The sequence below is a fragment of the Danaus plexippus genome, chromosome 19, assembly GCF_018135715.1.
Source record: "Danaus plexippus chromosome 19, MEX_DaPlex, whole genome shotgun sequence".
NCBI lineage: Eukaryota > Metazoa > Arthropoda > Insecta > Lepidoptera > Nymphalidae > Danaus > Danaus plexippus.
The window spans coordinates 3577977-3600524 of NC_083549.1; the positions used below are offsets into that span (position 1 = coordinate 3577977).

The 22548-nt window shown below is 29.2% G+C and overlaps 2 protein-coding genes across 2 annotated transcripts; one reads left to right on the forward strand and one right to left on the reverse strand.

The window, feature by feature from the left end:
• The first annotated feature begins 430 nt into the window (after positions 1-430).
• On the forward strand, positions 431-11127 carry LOC116768203 (uncharacterized). Its single transcript, XM_061523548.1, has 3 exons — positions 431-826; positions 2931-2952; positions 9063-11127. The coding sequence occupies exons 1-3, from the start codon at positions 665-667 to the stop codon at positions 9194-9196; spliced, it is 318 nt and encodes a 105-aa protein (XP_061379532.1). The 5' UTR covers positions 431-664; the 3' UTR covers positions 9197-11127.
• A 2905-nt stretch (positions 11128-14032) lies between these two features.
• LOC116768106 (G-patch domain and KOW motifs-containing protein) lies at positions 14033-17927 on the reverse strand. Its single transcript, XM_032658744.2, has 6 exons — positions 17651-17927; positions 17220-17499; positions 16362-16450; positions 15841-16009; positions 15211-15343; positions 14033-14631 (listed from the first exon to the last, which is right to left on the reverse strand). The coding sequence occupies exons 1-6, from the start codon at positions 17767-17769 to the stop codon at positions 14102-14104; spliced, it is 1320 nt and encodes a 439-aa protein (XP_032514635.2). The 5' UTR covers positions 17770-17927; the 3' UTR covers positions 14033-14101.
• Positions 17928-22548: the final 4621 nt, after the last annotated feature.

A 22548-nucleotide genomic window follows, 5' to 3' on the forward strand; every position in this document is an offset into this window, starting at 1 on the left:
CGGTGGCTGCAAAGTAACCGAAATGTCGGGATTTTTTCAAATAATAAAATACGCGTAGTAATCGGAAAAAATATTAGTTTCGCTTAAAAAGTTATTCGTTAAAACAAAATTCCACTTTACATGCATAAACAAAAACATGTAGGTACATAAAATGTATAACAATCTTAGTAGCGATAAGTCGTTCTCAAATTGAAAATACTAACATTTTTGACAAAAATGAAGATAGATCAATATCCATATAATTGAATGAATTTCAAAACGCAAGGGCGGTCTAAATTTAGTGTTTATTAACCCCTAGACTACAGATTTACATTCTAAAACGTTCACGTTTAATGATTACCATCTCATTTCTCATTTACCGAGGTAGTACTCCGAACTAAGTAGTCTCGTCAGCGCATGAGCGAAAATTCAAAACCGTCCCAGACGACAGTACCTCCGCTGGCGTTGTAAATGCCACACGCATTACGCTCACTATTCCATCGTGAGAACAGCTATGAATGGCCCCTTCACATTCCCGCCAAGTGATTTCTAAATAAACAATAAGATCCGAAATTATCTTGGCATAAGTCAATGTCGTGAAAAAATTTATGAGGGATTTTGTTTAATGAGTTGGTGAATAGAACCACCTGTAAGACTTTGTTAAGGAATTATTAAATCGTTCAACATGAGAGAGGAATCTGATACAGGGGCCTTGAATGAAAGGATATTGGAATTCAAGAGTGATCCGGATAAACTCCGTCAGGCCTCTGAGTTCGTTGACGAACTGATACAGCAAGCGAAAAAAGAGGCAGAGCTAAAACAGAAAGATAAAGAGAAAAGCAAATTTGTAAGTATTAATGTATATTTATGCCCATAAGGAACGATATGTGGATTTGATAGGGCGGTAAGTGTTAAAAATGGAGTAGTGCTGCTGTAGAATGCGAAATAGCTTCTTCGGTAGTGACGCTGTCATTTTCAATAAATCTTCAACACTATATTAGAAACACGTCTGCATGCTTATCACATTTTTCAAAATCATTCGTAATTTGAAATTTTACACATGACAGCGAACAATAAATAAATACTGAGTAGGTAATGCTCAAAAACGAGTTCAGATCAGGTTGTTGAAAATCATAAATCTTCCCTGAAACTATTGGTAAAGCTTATTCCCTTTGTTAAATGCTATACGAGAATTGTTCAATCACTAAAATATAATAGTATATTATGTCACTTCTTTTTTGGTCTGATTGATGGACAATCTGAAATTTTTGTGGGACGAGAAATATGACATTTCGGAGATTAGCGAGCAATCGGCTTAGGGTTATCAGATAAAATGGATAAAGCGGTTTTTTAAACGTTAGTGACAGATATGAATTAGATCAATAATTTTCTACAATGTACCCACCCTACGGCACGTCATGTGTTTATTAACTATAAACATTTTAAGCACCGGAATGAATGGTGTTGATTAAGTAGGTATGTCTTAATGAGATCTAAGATTTTCGCGAGTTTTATTAATTTAAATGAAGCTAGTATTTTTCGGATAAACTACGCGTGATTTATTTTTGTAAAATCACGCGTAGTTTATCCGAAAAATACTAGTTTCATTTAAAGGTATGTCTTAAGTCCTTAAACGGACGAGGTAATCATAAACTGTTTATAAGAAAACTAGTGCTTCGAGAGGTGGGATACCTTTATTGATTTCATCAACGGGCTCGGCCTTAAGTAAATGAAATAAATTTATTCACTATACGCAATTAAACTGCAATAAAATTTTATAAAGCACATTTTATTAATAATCAGTTGTTTTGAATAGATTACGATAATTATTAAAGTATAAACATAAATTATCAAATAAACAAAGATTATTTATACTCAGTGCACTTGCTTGCTGAATGAATTTATCTTATTAATTTACTTAGTTTAATCAGAACACATTATTTTGCACATCTTTTTCAATATACATATTATACTTCTAATATAAAGTAATTTTGATTACTCACCAATTTTTTTATAACTAATTAAGTCGTAATTAATCAAACGGCAGTTGCATTATTTGGAGTTATAAAATTTATAAAATGTATATTGTACATAAAACTTGTTTAATGTCACTCCTCTTTTATTATATTTTTATACATAACAATTAAAAATACATGTGTAATAATATCTTACTACAAAAAAGTCAAGCGAAAAGTAATTTTTTATTCTACAAACCACAAGCCGATCCGACGATCAATCATTGGTCCTAAATCGGAATAAGCTCTCCGATAAGTCGGGAGTAATTAACCTGAATCACCAATGATTGTGTTGCATTAAGTTTGTTTGTTAAAGAGAGATAAGCAATAAAGTGTTTCAAATGTTTGCCTATATTTTTTTCTATATAATGTTTACAAATCGTTCGAAATATATACTTAGTTACAAGGCATAATATACGTACTAAATTACTTTTTTTTAACCTATTTTATAATTTATAGTCCTATCGATTACGTTCCAGGTTTAAGTAAAGTTTATTGGTGTGTTTCTCTTCAACAGACTATTTAATTAGTAGGGTTTTGAAATACACAAAAATTAAAGCATTTTTATCTTTATAAAAGACAGAGATGTGATGCAATCTTAAAATAAATATCGAAAATCAGCTATAACTTTCATATTTCCTCAGATAAATCAATTAAAAGGTATTTTTTTAACTGAAAGATTAAAAAAAATAATAAAATAGAATATCAAAACTAAAGAATGGCGAAATCATTAAGAAATGTCATGAAATATATGAAATAAATTTAGTAGAATTTATAAAACACGATTTTTTCAACGAACAAAATTATTCAGTAAATGAATTCATCATTTTAACATCGTTTATTTATGTATTTATAAATTGCCGGCTTCTGCAATAACAAAAGATTACAAATCATTGTTACAGACGCTGATTTTCATTTGCATTTTCTTTGTTACAGGAATCTCAAGACTCTGGCGTTGGTGAGTAATATTTGAAATTCGTTCGTAATATCATTAACAGCTTCATTTTATATACAGTAATATTGTTGTTATATTTAATAAGGTCTTTGTTTTCGTTGATCTGTAAGAGGCTTTCATTATGGCCATTAAGTTGCGCTTTACTAAACCTTATATTAAATAGGTGCTTATAATTAAATATGCGAGTGACGTTAATACATTTATACAGGCTTGTACGGTATTAATTACTTTTTTATATTAGTTTCCAGTTTGCATTAATTCATAAAGCTATAACTGTACATAGGAATGCATTTAAAACAATAAATTATATATTTTAATACTATCATGACATAAGATTTTATTCCTTATATGTTTGTTATTACTACAAAGTATTATGAGTATTGGTTACATGTATCTAAATCATTTTTATGTTTAGAATTATAAGATTTTTTGTAATGACCTTTAAACGTAAATATTGAGTATTAAAATAGTAGATATGTAGGTTGAAATAACGTACTGTTGGAAACGGAAATGGGTAATCAGGTAACCATAATAGAGAATTGTGTCCGTCAGTGCCACGAGGAGATAAAATTATATAATTTACCACATTAGAGCGATACGCCAGTGTCTTCATACCTTTATACACATATATATGCAGCTTAGAATAAAAAAATCAGAACATCAAAATTTAGAATTTAAGTCAAACTGTGAACAACGACTGATTTTTCCAATTATTTCTGAACATTCTTTCATATATACATATGTGCATATATATATATATATATTACCATACTTCTTTTTTAACTTCAGTTGAGTAAAAAATAAATCAATAATGCAAAGAGAGTACCGTCTTTAAATAATCCATCGACAAAAATAAACAACCCCACTTAATACCCTCGTGATATCTACATTCATGATAACATATGGAAAAAGACGTCCCCTTCAATAGTATTACTCAGTGAAAAGGCTGTATGTATTCATACTTTTGCCAGTGAATAAAGGAAAGACAATGTTTGTATTTTAAAAATAGAACACAAAAATATTCAGTCCCATTCTATTATTACAGATAAAATGTTCCCATAGGCTTTCATAAAGATTAAAGAATTGTGGTGAGAATTTTCCTCTATTTGAATGAATCACTCATATTTTACTTAGTTTTCTCTTGCAACGCCCTGGAATGAGTACAAAGTAATTTTTTTTATAACGAAACTACCATAAAATATTAATCACGTAGTTATACAGGGTGCGGTGGAAGGCTAGTTTGAATTTCCAGGAAAACAACAAAACTTATTTGGAAATATAATATAACTTACATTCTATACCTAAGACTTCATGATTGCCAAGATGTTAGGATAGGAATGCCATCGCAATATTTGTGTGGTAACAGGAGTCTTTTGGTTTACTCGGCTAGGAATTTGTTTCGAGAAGTCAAGAGCGATACTCTTTATATGGTATTTTATATACACAACACAGTTGCCCCGGCGATGTTTGTAATATTTTCAATATATGTACTTATGTTTCGCTTACGTAATGTGTGTAAGTTATGATGTTGGCAGCATGTCTTGTTTATACCCATTTCCCTAACTACTATTAATCATTATTTTATCAGCTAGATTAAATTTCTAAAGTATCTGGATATTATAGAATTTAATTTACGTTTATTGAAACACTTTTCAGCGCCCCGTTCGTTTTAATACGCCCCTCGATGGGCTCAGATAAAAAAACTTTGACCTCGTATTTAATTGATGGAAAGCAATCAATTTGCTTTTATGAAAGTTTTGTAGATGAGAGTAATTACTACTTTTTTCTAAAACATGTAAAGGGGAATTTCGAGTCAGGAAATTTATTATATAGATTTATGTATTATTTTTTATTTACGTTTTGAGACTTAATTACGTATTAAAATGAAAAAGGCTTCATTACGAATCAAATACCAAACTATTAATATAAAGAATAGTAATCAATGTTATAGTTGGTAATAAGAATAGAAAGAAGTTAATTTGTTATTTTTTATTAGATCTGCTTTTATACTAAATTATAAATTTCTCTCGTAACTTTTGTATGTCATTTGTTTTTCTTAGTATAATTTATTATTAGCAATCTTATCACTGAATATTCTTCCGAGAGCAGATTGATAAGGAGGTTTTATATCTTATGTAACTAAATGGTAGCAATTGCCCATTTTCTTATCTGCTAGTGACATTATGCCAGTAATGGCATATTTGCTTTTGGTGTGAATACCGACAAAAGATATTACCGTAAAAAATAGTGCTAGTATATTGTTTGCTTTCGTTTTTTTTTTAGTTCTTTATTTAAGCTATGAGTTGAAATGTTAGATCAGGATTGAATTGTCTTAAGAGACTCCAAAAACTGTAGACTTTAATACCATATAAATAAAATTTTATCTTTAATGTCACTAAGCATTTTATATCATTGTAGTTGAATTATAGGAAAATATATTTTTAGAGTAAACGGACTTCAATGGAATTAAAATTACATCACAACAAAGACAAATGATTTAAACAAAAGTTTGATCGCATTTGATTACGATTTTAGTCAATTAAATTATATGAAGTGAGTTAATCATGAAACGTTTGGAACACAGGTGGCCAATGCAATTTAATTTTCGGTACGCTTCGAAGTACCGAATAAGTTTTCCGGTATTTCGTTATTACCTTCAAGGACAGTATAATATAGTTCAGTATATTTCTTTATTTCGACGTAACAAGTATTAATAATATATATAGTACGTAAAAAAATTACACTACTAGAAACTATGAACATGCAATCCCGCACTTGGAATAAAATATCACTGCTCAGTATGAGATTGTATCGTCAATGTAATGAATGATATTTTTTAAGTTTTTTATAAAATTAGTACGAAATTAATAACGTATATTAATAAACAAAAGGTTCTGAAACTGCTGGCGTTTAATGTTATAATGCTAAATCTCGGTACAAATTTACAATTCATATAGGCATTAACGTTTTCAAAGTTCATTTATTACACGAAATGGCGTAAATAGGTATTGAGATCCCCTAACAAAATTGCCACCAGCATAATGCAGTCTGAATTCAAATGTGTCAAAAACTATTAGGTACTACTATTTTACGTCACAAGTGATATCCACTATTGTGACGCATGTCACGAAAATGTAAATCGCACATGCAACAAACGTAGTACACAAAGATATTTGATAGCCTTCACCCCATTACTATATGAATGTAGGCCTTGTCGATATATAATACTGATACATAATATTATGTAATAACTCTAAAACAGTTATTTGCTTCGTCTGTTTATGTAATAAATATAAAAAAAAAATTGTTTAGCTTTAACTTATGGGCGAAATAATTTACGAGAATATTTCATATCTTAAATGATGTGAGATCTTGTTTGATTTCTTTTAAATACTCCAGTCATTAGTATAGCGTTTATAAATTCTAAATACAGTAGGTACCTACATTGTGTGTTGAGACACTATTTATATGAAAACTGAGAATTTCAAATTTAGTTCATAATTAAAACATATTAATTATGCCAACGCCATAACGCCAGTCGGAGGGCGACGCCTAAAGATTTTTATGCCGTTAACTTTAATTTACATGTTAAGTACTTGAGAGAGGACGTTATACAAGGATGACGCATTTTTCATTTAATCTTTGATATTTTTCCTCTACAATTTATTAACTGAAGACTATTCCTTTTATTTTTGTTATTTCCAAAAAAAGATATTTATTTATAAGTAACAATTATGTTTAAATAAAATATTTGAGGGGTCAAGACCTGCATGAACTTATAATATTATAAATGTCTGCTTATAGTAGATTTCTAATATTTACGTAGACAAATAAAATTATTTCTTACAAATCAATAAATGAATTGTTAAATGATGAAGCTGTTAACGAAATATTTTCCCGGTCAATGTGGTTAGGTACCGAAAAAAAATTGAAACGTCTAGTAAAAAAATATAATTTAAACAATTTAATATTAAAACTTAGTTTTATGTAAGTTCCCAAAAGGTTGTTTTAGTTTTATTAACTTTAAGCAATATTTGTCTTAATTTACATCTGCTAATCTTACATATCTGGCCGAGAAAGCCGAAAGCCTTAAGTCTCTTAATCGCTTAATCTTCGTATCATAGGTTCCTTTATCCATGAAATCTCTAAGGCGATAACACGTCAAGAATAACAACCATAGGTTAAATCGTTGGCACAGAGCAAGGAGTTTAACTTGTTTGCATATGGGCTGAATGTTTGTTGCCCTGGAATTAAAAATAATTAAATTTATCATTATCTCATCGTATTAACTATAGACGAATTCTTTTTTTTTGTACATAGTAAGATTTAAATGTTTTCCAGTACGTCTATGAATTCTTAAACTACTTGATGTTACTACGTGATGTTAGATACAGCTTGTACTTAGGTACTTAGGTACAAGCTGTATCTTCTCTATAATTCGTATCTCATTCTCCCAGAATTCTTAACCTAGTTAGAACGATTTTCTACATAACTAAACTCGCGAGTTACTAGAAAGTCATTGACCCAATAAATACATACTTAATAGGCAAATAAGAAAATGTTCAACGTTTTCAACTTTACATTTTTTAAGCTTGGATTTAAAACTAGTTACAAGTTTAATGGCTATTGCAAGAGGAAAAACATAAAAATCTTTAATTTCAACTTTTCTGCCATTTGTTTATTCCGAGTCTTTCTTTTATTGTTCAAAAGAAACATATCTTTATTTTATAAATGGAACAGATATGAATAAAACATACATACATATTAATATAATACCAGACTTTATAACCTTATTAAAAATTCTATTGCTCTTAGAACAAACGAAGGGAATGAGTTAAGGAAAACTATAAAAATAAGTGTAAAATACGTTTAAAAATGAACGTACTAAATTAAAGAGCAACTGACTACAAAGATTTTTTTAAAATTCTTCATGGAAACAATAGTTTTGCGTCACTGTAGAACAAAGGTCTCGATGGTTATTTTCGTTTTAAACGTAGTGCAAATTTTAACGTCTACTAAAAGGATATCCTGAACAGTAGGTAGATCACAAGTCTGGGGTTTTGTCTGGCCAAAAAATCGATACCAACCCGGTGTAAGCACAGCGCCCTTTTATAGGGCTGAATGCAATTTAAAAATAATAATATTTTTGTTATCTTTGTAGGATTTTTTTTTACGCTGTGCTATGCTGTGCTTTTATAAATCATTACTTATATGAGAATATGTTACTATTTCTTAACTATAAATTACTTTAATATTGGTATTCGTACTTATAAAATTTGATAATAATGACAACAAAATCTTGAAGGCACTACATCTTAATTTTTTTTTAGTTTTACTGATACAATTTTTGAAATAATTTTCGACAACCCTAGTCTGAATGGACTATAAGACGGATGATAAAAGGGACCAGCGTCGTGGAACGACGGTAGGAACTTTAATGATGGAAATGTCTATCTCTGACATAAAATCTCTTTGTAGAAAAAAAGAAAACGTGACATTTTGGTATCTCTCTTAACTATTTTGCTTCAATTATTTATGACAAAAATAAAAAAGAAGTAAATAGTTTTATATAAATTAATTTATTTGTATAGAGTAGGCAAACTAAATTTTATTATTAAAACATACGTACATAAACCTTAGCATTAATGAGTAACATAGATGTGAGATGGTATTTTACCTGTAGCGTACTTTATTTCTAAATAGTTTAAGGTCGTTAGTTATGATAAGATACTGCAATTTCACAAAAGTATTTAGTTTAACGTCACGTTGAATTTTACATGATTATTTTAAGTTTTTTGAATTAATACTAGAGATGATACCTATTTTTATAACCTCATATTGCCTCAAATAAAATATTTAAACAAAAGATACTAGGCACATCAATTTCTAAGTATTCCTATTTATAACTGTAACGAGAATTATAGATAAAATTCTTCTTTCTTCTTATAAACTCTGAACGACGGCCAACAAATAAATGAGTTTTAACCTTTTTTTTTGTCCTCAAACACCTACGTGTGTAGAAGTGAAGTTTGTTAGACATGAAAATATGTTTGTATGATAAAATTAAGGATTAAGTTTAGGATATTTGGATTAAATTCTATTTTTATTTTCAGGTAATTTAAAGAGAAGGCTGGGAAGGGCTCGTGGCTTCGTGCTACGTGTTTTCGACGCTCTCTGCAACTGCACGCAAACCGCCGCCGCTGCCGCTCGCACAACCGCACGCAATAATCCGTTCGCAAAACGCTAGAACATCAAAACATTTAAAACAGACGATCCGATGACATAATCAATACTTCGTTCATTTGAAGCTAAGAAAGTATTAATTAACTATATGTTAATTAATGTATTTGGTATCACCGCTAAACTTACGGAATTGAATAACAAAATTGAATTATCAGATATCTGCGGATATATATTAAGAATTATTTTATTAATGGGACTAAGCGATCGTTAATTCTAAATGCTGTATAGCGAACCTGTTATCACAGCAATTTCGCAATACCGAACATGATTTTAGCATTAAAGCAATTGCTTCTACCGACGACTTGGTCTCGTTGTGGGTATTTATTGAAATATATATACATATAATGCTATATATACGTAGGTCCGTGTTGAGAGCTAAAGTTTGCCATCAAACGATCAAAAAATTAAAACGATTAATCTAAATGTTTCTTTGTAGTTATTAATAATAAATTAGGTGTTCATTTAAAATGCAATTGTTAAATATGCAATTTAAGATCTTCGTGTTGTATGAATGTTTCAAAGAAAAATAATTAAATAACCTGTATAATGTAGAAGTTTTCATGTCAACCCAACAATGTAGCGAAATTTTCTCATTTCCGTGCTTCACAGAGCATATAACTTGCTCTACAGAGCGTTATTAAATCTTTGCTGTGGCTTGAACCCTTACCTTACCCTTACTCATTGTTGGAGAACCCTTATCAAATACGAAGTAGATGAATTTCTTACCTTGCATGTCTTCCCCAAGTCGCCCTCGATGTTAAGTACGTTATTGTGATCAGTGTGAAGACGCTTAGAGTTATAAATGTTATACATTTTGCAATATCAACATGTATTATAGGTGTAAGGTATGCATATGAGATCTGATATTTCACTTGCCCGTTTTTTCACCGCCTATGGAATTCTTCGTCATTCTAATTCGTCCATTGGAATGTAAATTCCGTTACTTGGATGCATTCTTTAATTTTAGACCGCTATTTTCAGAGGACCGTACAAATAAGCGAATGGAAAATTAATTTCTTATATCACTAGTATTTATACACGTAATATAAAATTTTGGACTGCAAAATTTTTCTATACCAAAGTCTAACATGTACAAACATTGATTTACTATACAATTGATTTGTAACAAAATTTTTCTGACACCGTGTTTCTTAAAATGTGAAATTTACAATGTTTTATTATTCTTATTTTTTAATATAAAATAAATTATTGATAATAATATTATATCATATAAACATATGATTAGTAGAATTGTAGCGATATTCTAAACAATATAATAAGGTATCTATTTAAACGCCGCTTATAAGTGCACAAAACGAATGTATTTCTTATGTTTAAAATATAATATTCATACGTGAAACATTTAAGAATTTTGCGTAATTTCGGTGTATATACCTAATGTATTAGATTCTAAATGTGTAGACCTTCCATTTCGAGACTTATAACCTTAAAAATTAAGACGGAGCTTTTAAATAACGTGTCTTAAACTGAGAAAGATGTACATTTAAAAACATATTTTTCAATGTAATAAAATGAAATAAAATTGTGTACCTACGTGTAATTATAATTCTATTCACATATTTTCCGTATAGTTCTATATTAATGAATTTTATTAAATGTGCATGCATATATTAGAAAACTGCGATAATATTCAAAATAATAATTTTGTGTTTACTGTTTAAATTTTTTTTTTATTAAAACTCTTTGAGACAAAATTCGAATTATTTTTTAAATAAAAAAAAACTATGTTATTCTTTTCATACTTTTTGAACTAAATGCGAATAATGTGTGAACGGATCGGACGTATTTATTAAATTATTTATTTATTATCGTAAGTTAATTATATTATAATGTTCAATGTGATATCCTGCCTACCACTTCCTATGTGATCCGACTTGCAACTCCTCTATGTATATTAAAAGGATTTTGTGTATATCACTGAGTATCATTTTGGCCTTTACATTAACTTATCTTGCAAAATCTCTATCGCGAGTGGATAATTTTTATCCCCTAGTTATATTCCAGAACAAAATATGAAAAGAGATCCTCGTAAAACATGACTAATTTTCCACACTATGATTAATGATGAAAAGATTGCAGATGGCTGAACACGAACATGTTTGCGTGAGCGGAACTACGGAAAATGTTCATATAAAATGTTCCATTTTCTTTCTCTGTAAAAATACCGTCGGGACTTTTTTCCATTTTATCGAAATACCTATCAACAGAGAATATTATCATAGCAACAGTAAATATTTGTACAAGAAAAAGCAGTTATATTTTAATCTGTGGGGACTAAGCTTAAATTGTTAACACCATTTTTAAACTTTAGTGATTGTTTTTTGTTTGTTAGGCGTCCAATGAGGCGATCGCATGCTAATAGGCATTAGCCAATTATATAGTCGTTTAGAATGCGAATATTATAATCGAGACTATTTTGTCTATAAAGTATTTTGATTGCATCGACGTATAAATAATTGCAGGTGAAAACACTACACACAGGCATGATGATAGCGTATCAATGAAATGTTTGTAATGATAAATAAATGGCAAACGATAAAAGCGGCTTGTAGTAACGATTGCTACCACGAATCGAAGTTGTTAGCTAGGAGATATACCCCCTGTCATTTTACATGTACAGTATGTATACAAACTGAATAAATAGTCTTCAATGGATGCAAGATTGTGGCTTAGGTGTGGCCTAAGCTGAGGCGCGGTAAAAGAGAATGCGTGTTCTTGCTTGGGAAATTTACATGAGGCACTTATTGTTTTTCATTAAGTGTCAACTGCTGATTCAGATGTTACAAGAGGTAAGAAGTTTTAACATATAAGATATTCGTAATTGATATGAAGTAGAACAGAGTTGTTAATTGCACTAGTCCTGGAGGTAAGCTGTAATTTCAAAAAACGTTAGTAATACGATCTACAAGGAGTTCAGACAATACTAACATTATCTTCTAAGAAAGTGCTAATGAAGATGCATAACCAGTAGGTAGGTGTTAAAGTAGCTTTGTACTTTAAAAAACAAATATTGGAAGTTGAGGTTTTGAGGCAGCGAGACGTTGACAGCAACCTATTTGCAGAATGAAATTACAGTTAGTAAAGGTCAATCGATATTGGATACGATCTATAAATAAAGCGATAAACCAGCTCTCCCGCTAGATATACCTTATGGGTAAGTAAAACTTTGTAAACTCGAGCTATTAAATTAAGGTAGGTACTTATTTTATTTTGGTTTTAACAACATTTTCTCGTATACGGTAATTGAAAATATAGTATTTTACTACTACGAACGTCGGTCTGGATTGATATATAATTAAATATTTAAATTCAGAGTCCAGAAAAAGTCTTGAGAGAAAATTTAGTAATACATGCACGAATGGTTTAAGTTATTAAAAGAATGGTTAAATCGTTTTGAAAACGACCTATTGATTGATACACGCAGTTAAAGTAAAATATCCTTTAATTATTTGATATTCTGACGAGATTCTAAAGTCCGATTGTTAACACATAAATGTCTAGTAAAAGCTATTTACACTAATACCAGCTCAGGCAAAGTAGGTATATAAACAATTTAATGAGAGTAAAAAAGTTGCTCGTTGTTACTTTGTTATCAAATTTAATTCACCTACATTGCAGTAAAAAACGAGGTTCGCTTTAAAACGCAAACGATTTAGGTATATACCAGTTGCAAAAAAAAAAACAAAAAAGCAATTGAATCTATTCAAGTAATTGTTTCTTCAATATATTTATTTACTACATTTTTTTTTTTGCTATCGTTTAATTTTGAACTTGTAAAAATAGTTTGATAACGAAGTACCATTTTATTAGACACGGTCCTAAGAAATTAATTATAAAATATATGTTTTCATGTCATGTATTTTTTGTGGTGATAAGTTAGAAAATGAGTTTAAATCCTCTGACTAAGCATAAGTAAATGTGTGCTACTAAATTTTTAGAAAGAACTTTAATGCATTTTTTTTTATCTTGTGATTATAACTGGTCCAAGCCTGTAATGATTGATATAAGTCTATACTGCCAACAGTTCTGTAAAGTGTAAATGTGTTTCGTGCCATGTCAATAAGATGAAAGCAGGTCAAGCATTTCCAAAGGACCGAATCTATCAGAGCTAGTTTGTAAAATCCAGAAATTTGGTTTTAAAATGTTCAGTTAAATTTAAATTAGGACTTTTCATATTGATTGTGCAACGTAGAAATTTAAATAGAAATTTCTTTTGTCTTTGGCCTCTTGATAAAGATATCACCACTAATAAAATTAGAAAATATATAGGTATATGATGTTTAGATTCGTATTTTGTCTTCGCTTCAACATGTCATACAACAGTTGTTTTGTCTCATAGTCCGATGTACGTAGATACTGCATTTTTTGTGGACACATAGGGAAGCTGTTTGAAGTATTACTGCAAATAATTTTAGGCAAATGTAGTGAAAATTAAACGTTCTTATTAATTAAAAAGTCCTATATATTTTATATTCAAAGCTGTGACATATTTTAAACAGAGAGACGAAACCTCTCAGAATTCCATGGATTCACCGTGCGGGTGCCAGGTCCATCGCGTTGCAGGGAGAAGAGCTTCAACAGTGCCTGGGACTTGCGACCCAGGTGTAGGTTTAAGGGGGCCCTATCCAATGCGCGTTAAACGCTCACCTCCACCGTCCAAGCTCCTCTCTCCCTCTCACATATTTGCATAGAATATATGTATTTTGGTACGGACTTGTATAAAAGTTTTAAAGGTAATCTTTGACTATCGGTTATCATATATGTTATTTTTGTTTAAGTAATAATAATAATATATGATCTCGAAAAAAAAAGACAACAATAAAAGTGTTGTAAATTTATATTTATATTCACGAGCATTAAAAATTCTCATAGTCATAGCAAAAAATTATTATTTTCTGTGTTTTTTGTAATTTGGTGAGCGATCTCTATCCTTCTTCTTCTTTTTGCCTTTCCTTTTCTTATCTATATCTTTTTTTTCTTTATTTCTCCTCTTATCTCTTTGTCTCTGACTAGAATCTGAGGATTCGCTACTGCTGACCGATCTTTGTCTTCTACTTATGGATTTTTTTCTTTCATTTGAATTTGAACTTAAGGAATCATTACTGCTATATCTTTTCTTGTTACTTTTCCTATGACTTCTTTCTTTGCTGACAGAAGAATCACGTTTGTATCTGTCTTTTCCTCTTTCTACTACCTCCAGACTCCTACTTGTTCTACTTCTACCGTTTGAATTGTTTATATCTTTTTTTCTGTTTTCTTCTTGACTCCGATCCTTTCTATAACCCAGCTGTTCTTTATCGTTTGATTGTTTATTTGAAGAACCATCGTTTCTATCTTTTCTATCACCAGGTTTCATAGAGTTCTGTGGTTTAGTGTTGAGCCTTTCATTATTCTTATATTCCTCATAGGATTGTGAATCTGAAATATAAAAATAGTTTTGCAAAACACAATTCATAACCTTACTAACATTAAATGACTCAGGTGCACCAAATTTTTACATTTAAATTTTATTTTATACTCCTTGGTGTGTTAATATAGAATTATTATAATGAAAACACATATAATATATATTTTTTAATCTACAATACTATTATAAAAGTAACAAACAAATAAGGTTTAGAACAGAAACAACTTGATATATAACAAGTTCTTTAAAGTAGCAAATTATGAGATACAAAGCTAAGAATTTATCATTAATTATAAAATACTTTTTATAGGAAAATAAAGGCTGCAGGCTCGTGGGTAAGATACTTGAGTTATAAATCAATTCATTTTTAAAAAACATAAAACATTTATATTTTTAATTTATTTTAAATGACACTAATGTCATTCTAATAAAATTTACCATATTTAAACAATGAACACTAGTTATATGTTTTATCATTTCACAATTAGCCGTAACAGAATCCATAGGTCACAGATTAAAAATGATAAAATTTATTTTTAATCTGTGCCTCATTAATAGTTATATTAATACTTAATATAAAACTAACTCACTGATAACTTTTGATTGTTTGTCGAACTCTGCTTTAGTGACGGGCTGCATCATAAATTCACTGAGACTAACTGTTTCTCTCTTCATTATTATGTCAACAACTACCCTTCCATTGTGCTCATCCAAACTGATTACCTACAATTGAAATTAGTATTGTAATAAGCCTTTTGCTCAAATATTATTACTGTATATATACAGTAGTCTAATCTATCAGAAGTTACTTAAATTTTTTCACATAATTCTAGTTTAATTGGATAAAACTAAGATTTTCGGATATACTACAGACATTTTCATCTCGTTTGCCCGTGATCATGGTTACTGCAAAGTAACCAAAACGTCGGGAGCGTGTAATTTTAAAATAATAAAAAACGCGTAGTATATCTTATTACAAAATCTTAGTTTTATTTAAAGTAATACTCGAGAAAATCTTAGATACATTTAGTTCAATTGGTCAAAAGAATAAAAATATTCGCATTTCTATGTATTGCCAAAATTGTGAAATATTATTTAGCATATTTAATAAATACTATTTAATTTTAAAACTACTGAAATTCGGTTTAGTTCCTCTACATACTGAGTGTGGTATATACAAGTTTAAGCAATAAAATAATAAAACTTTTAAAAATGTATACCTTGCCATAATATCCACTGTATTTTCCAGATGTAATTTTCACATAAGCATTCTTAACTATAGACAGTTCTTCGTCATTGCTTGATTTGTTCTTTTGATTTTCCTTCACAACCTTATCTGCTCCTAATCCTAAGCCTTTAGGTCGTAATTGGGGCTGTTTGTATTTTGATCTGAAAAACAAAGATGTTGGTCTAAGTGACATAACAATAATTTTGTTAGCAGCAAATATTGAGTATTGAATGTTTTATTAACAAATAGACTACTGTATATTGTCTCATAAGATGACTGTATGAGTACTTTTCAATTATTGCCATAAACATCAATTTTTTTTTTTATCCTTATAAATAATATTCAAAAGAGTTTCTAAGCCAATGATAATACGTGAATAATTATATAAAAACTAAATAATATTTTTTTGTATTAACACATCAAACATCTACATGATTATTATAGAAGTTGAGCTTTAAGAGAGTAAAACCATAGACATAAGCTAGTGAGAAATTAGTAAATAATAATACTCACTGTTCTTTACCCTCAGACCATCCCATACCACGAAGCATGGCTAAACCAAAATCTTGTATCGGCACCGACTCATAGTCATCCAGAGTAGACTGAAGAGTTGAAAATGGTATTTATATATAAAAATTGTATAAAAGCACCAATGTATTTATTATACAATTGATCAAAATTTTTGTGACTAATAATTTTTAAATTAAATTGATGTTTTACAAAAGGAGAACTACAATGAACTGTTACTAATAAACATGTCATAGACAGTTTGTAATAGACATAACTTTTATAGTGTACTTTTCTTTCTTGTATTTGCATCTTTTATATGAGACCATATTTAGTAACAAAATGAATTAGATTTGTGTCAACTGAACTCTCCAAGTGGACTTTAGTTGAGTTAGATTCAATCTAACTGAAATTTAGGCCAGCGGTAAATAAAGGAGTCATGCCAAACAACAAGAGAGCAATATGTTTGTTGGACCATAATTAAATGCATATAAAATACAATAACTTTAACATGAAAGGTATCTGGTTTATATATTTTTATCATTAGATAACATTATGAAGACTACTACTAAGACTTTTACTTTAAATCTACCTATAAATTACTAGCAGTTAGTAGATTAGTTATAATTATCCCCACATTAAGTTATATGAACTAGATTTGCAATGTTTTCATAACATCATTGTTAATTAATTTTGGAGTCCAATAAATTTAAATATTGTAAATAAATAAATATAATATAAATTCTAGTTTCTACATTCATAATGTTTGAATCAAAATATATCATGATACATTTTTATATTCCATTTAAAGGAGTTCTCATTACCCTAAATCTAATAATTGAACAAATAAAATAATAGTTGTACCTCTACTTGACCTTCAAATACTGGCTTAACATTGACAGGTACCACTAATGCTGGGGTGTCTTCAACTTTGACATTTTTAGCTCCTTCCATTAACTCTCTTACAGCCATTTGATCTAATGTTTCATTATTAGGAATATCTTCTACTTTTTCTTGTTTCACAACAACGGGTTCATCAAAATTTTCCACTTTTTCTGCTATTGCTTTTAACTTTTCAGCTGTAATTAAGGTGTTAGCCTTCATAGGTATAACTAAAGGTTGAATTTCTTCTGCTGATTCACCACTGAAATATAAGTTTAAAACAATATTAGCAAATAAACCAAATACTAATAATTGATCATAGTTTCAAATTGCATTATAAAGGGTATGTGTTAGCAACATAGAAAAAAGGTTTGTTAAACTTGATCCAATACATTTTTATAATCACTACTAACCCGACCATTTTGATAGATTTTTCTTCTAAGCAGTCGATATATTCTTTTCTTTCAACCAGTATTGGTTTATCCTGTTTCTTGGTTTTCATAAAACCAAATGATATTTTTTTACTTTCCATTTTTAATGTATACGATATTACATACACAACCGTAGATTAAGTATTTTTTTTTTTATTTTGTCAAAATATAATATAATAACACTTCATTTATAAAGTAATTAATCTGAAATGTATTTACAAAACACTGTAGACTAACGACTCAGTTACGTCGCTACGCATGCGCGACAAAGGAATGAACATGTCAAAAATGAAGTTCACTAGGACACGTGATGTTGCTAGCTACAATATCACTATAAGGTTTGTAAAAATGTTTTGAGTACAATTAAATCTATAAAAATTAAGTAGTGGTTTATATAAATACAGAGAAAATGATAAAAATTAAATTAGTTTAATATACCACTTAATAGTTTTCAATAGGTGACTTGAAAAAAAAGGCTGGTAAGCAATGAGGTCGCCTTTTCTGTAAAGTTCTATATTTAAATCACTTTTGTGTAGTATACGATAAAGCATATTATATTATCTAAAAAATAGAATTAAATTTTGTGCTACTAAACAAAATAGAACTTTGTCCTTAGATTACAATTAACATAAGATATATGGTAGCATGAAAACTTGGAAAAATATTTTAAATATCAAAATGTACTCCGCGTTAATAGCTACACTTGAATCTTATTCATATGGTATGTGTGAGACTTCCGGCACCTATAGCTTACGTATATGCAGTTTTATCCTATAAAAATTTCACAGTCCAAATAAAAAGAAAAACAGGACTACTTTGTGCAAAGCAGAATTAATATTTTTGTGTTTGGATACTAAATTATTAAAAGAAATTTATAAAACTGAAATAAAACAATATTTTTGTATAAATTACTGTGAAATAACACTCTCTATCAGGGCAATGCATGCCAATTCCATTGCAGCCAGTCTTAATTAAATATTTTCTTTACGTGCAAGTTCCGTTACGTTAACTGAAAGGCGGAGGAGAAACCAAAAACAACTTTAACAACTTTTATAAATTAAAAAATAAATTAAACGCTACTGATTGACTTTATGTTTTACTCAATGTAAGCCTACAATACAATACAGTGGTCAATGAAGTTATTACACTGATTTTATGGATTTAATTCCTGAGTAATAATTTAGTATATCGGAAAAGTTGCATTATTGTTTTTTTCGTTGTAAATCTTCATCAGTTGTCTTCATGTCTTCATTGTCTTCATCAGTACGTGTGAATATAACTTATCTCTGTAAATAAATATACACTTATCCTTTCCTCCTCCATGTGTACATTTATTAAGGTTTTGTTAAAAAAAAATTGTTTTTGTGCACTGAGTCATCTTGAACTGAAGACATACATTATTGTTTTGTTGTTGTTAAATTGATGGAAAAAAAAATGAAGATGACAGGTACTAAAACACTTCAACGTTTTGCTGATTCCATGATAAAAGATTATTCCCATTACAATCAGACATAAATGAGATTTATAAAATTGCATGTTTATATATTTTTATTTTATTATTACAGTATTTTCTATTTAATTTTCAAGTATAACATAATTCTCTTTTTGCAGCTAAGAATAAGTTTTAGAGTAACTTAGAATTTGTAATGAACTAGACAATTAGAGGATTAAGCACACGGTAATACGCTTTGTAGTGAATGATTTTGGAATACGTGCTTTGTGTGAATAGTGGAACCCAAAGCTTTAGTTGAAACTGTACGTTCTCGTACTTAAATAGTTTCTGTTACATACTAATTAAGGTACTTTTTACTAAATTTAAGAGACGACTTCGCTCGTAATTGAATTCTACTATGGTAAATACAGTATGTGAAATAGTCCCATTACTGTGTTGAAAGCAGTTTAATTTTGACATTTATAAAATGATTATAAATAGCTTTATTGAGTTATAAAATATAAATTTCACAGGCGATAAGATGATATCGTCCGATGAAAACGTTAAAATATTAGACACATAAAATTTAAAAAGACAGTTTTCAAGTAATTTCATAGAAAATATATATTTTAAATAGAGTTAGACAGGTCTTGGATAAAAAAGAAAGTAGAATCTCAATAAAAAAATGTCTAAAAGACATTAATATAAGGTTTTTTGTAGATCCGATATTACATTAAATTTTGTCAATATTTTATGATTGTTGTGTGTTTAGAACTAAGTTGTGTGTTCTAGAAAAAACATTCGTGATACGTTAATGAAAAATATTTACATTGTATAAATCTCAAAATAGTTTAAAGATTAAGGGATACTGTCGAATGAATCGAAAATTGGAAGGTACCCATTCTCTCACTTTCTGGATCATGCACACATGTTTTCTTTTTTTATATTAAATAAAATTTAGATAGAAAAAAAGAAAGGTTAAATTCAATTCACTTTTATTTTAGCTAAATGAGATTTGCTAGTTCAAATAATACTATTTTGAGTAATACATAAGAATTTTATAACTCATGTACTCAAAATAAATTCAGAACGCAGCTTAAAGCTACAGTGAGAATAAGCACTTGATATTGCTTCTCTGAAATAAAGGCTCAGTCTCTCGAGCATTGTGAAAAGTAAGACGGAATTTTTCTGCAGTACATTGAAACCTGCAATGGGAATCCTATTTATTTGAGACTACAATTGACTACTTCTACTTTTGCCAGTAAATTCGTGCAAATTTTTTGATCTATCAGATAGAATAATGCTTATGGACCTTACTGACACGTGATTAACAAATAATATGTAATCTGTAATTTAATTTTTTTTTTCTGGCAAAGACATTTATTTTTAAAGTTACAGCTGAAAATAGCATCTTATAAAAATAATTAATATTAAATATTCCTAGTCTTTATTGAACTAAAATAATAATTTCAATATGGCCCAACAACTTTAAACTGTAGAAGCATAAAGTACTGAAATAATTCCTTCTTTTATTTGTCAATAAAACGTGAATATTGAATAAAAATTAAAATTCTTATTTAGTAAATGCACACATAGACATAATAATTATCTTCTATATATGCTTTAGTTAGATAAGTAAACAGGTAGAATATATTTTATGTTACACAATACAAAAGTCATTTCGGCAGAGAAAGTTACAGGAAAAGAGAGCAGAACAATAAGCGAAGTTATCGCTAATGAGCGATTTCTTCTAGGTAACCTTTTGAGTAAAAGACATATAAAGACATATACATAAGACGATATTAGGTTGGGGAGTATATAAAAATGTAGTTACATAAATATATGAAAAATATAAAAGAAATATATATATACACAAATGAATAGGACCGTATAACGGGATATATTTGGTTGAAAGGATATAGTTAATTAGCTTGATGCTATTTAACATATAAAGTGTATCCGAGTCAAAAGCTAAAATATGTATGATTTTGTATTAGGTAAGTGATCCACTTTTCAAAAGATTTCGTAATTGACACATTATTTTACAATATTAAATTATATCATAACCATTTATAAATATATATATTCATGTAGTAAAATTGTATTAAGTTTTTAACGGTACGGTACTACTTCCATCAGGTAGGCCTTCTGCTCGGTTGCCCCCTTTAGCATAAAAAAGGTAAGGATAATTACATTATTTTTTTTTATTATCTTACTATAAAACACTAATGACAATTAATTATGCTGTTTTATCTTGGGCAAAAATTGTGAACATTCATTGTTCGTCGAAAGTAAGCAACGAAAACCAAAATAATGATAATTTTTGACTAGTCAATGACCTGTCCCGCTTACTAAAAGTCTATATGAAGAAGTTTTCCCGTTTCCTATTTAATAACCTACGTAAATGCAATAATGTACATAATTATATGAATAAAAACGAGAAACTTTCCATATGGTGTGACGATATAAATCCTGTGGGAGGTATACTGACGAGACCTAGAATCTTAAAGATAATTGAGCTCACGTCATACTTGTTTTGTATCCTAACCACGAGTTTGTAACTATTGTAAAAAAAAACCAGCTAGTTTCTAGTTTTCCATTTATATACCTACATATATTGATGCTAACACGGGCGAAGGACTTGAGAAAAAACAAATATTTTCTGATATATTTACGATAAGTTATTTTAAATAGTAAGTTATCCGTCTCAGAAGTGTATTTGGGCTTTTATATAAAAATAAAAGAAACGAAAAATACTAAAACTAGCAAGATAACAAACGGTACTACCTACTTAAGGTACAATCATTTTAAATTATAAGGTATTTTTTATTTTAGGAATGAAAACAAAGTGAATAAATATCATTGAATTCTGTATTTAAAAAATAATGTATGATAGTATCTTATAGTTATAAAGTGCAGTATAGCAAATTGCCTTTGATCTGTCACTCGGAAGTACAGTAACTTGATAGGAACTTTACAATCCAAGATGCAATTAAGATAGTTAATTGAAGTTATGTTATAATCCTAAAGATGCTTGTTCCTGTCAGAATTTGACCTAACCCTTAATGTAGATTATATTTCCGCAACACCTCTAACAAATAATCTATATTTTAAATTATGTAAATACAGTGTAACGGAGTTCTATTTAAATAAACTCACCAATATTTCAATATAAATTTTTAGACAAAAGAAACAAGTCAGAATGCAAACGTATTGCTAATTAAATCGCTCCATATTAATCTTCATAAATAAAGTAAAACCTTTAATTCTATTAACTATACCGGTCATTGTTAGCCCACATCCATCAGCTACCCGCCACCTGTCCCAAATCATCGGTCTATTGTGCTGCAGGCGTCGTATTCTATGTTTACCTAAACGTGGCCTCCGCTCTATTACGCTTAGGCTTAATCGATTGTTTAATCTTCTGTAGATGTGCTTGGCCTGATTT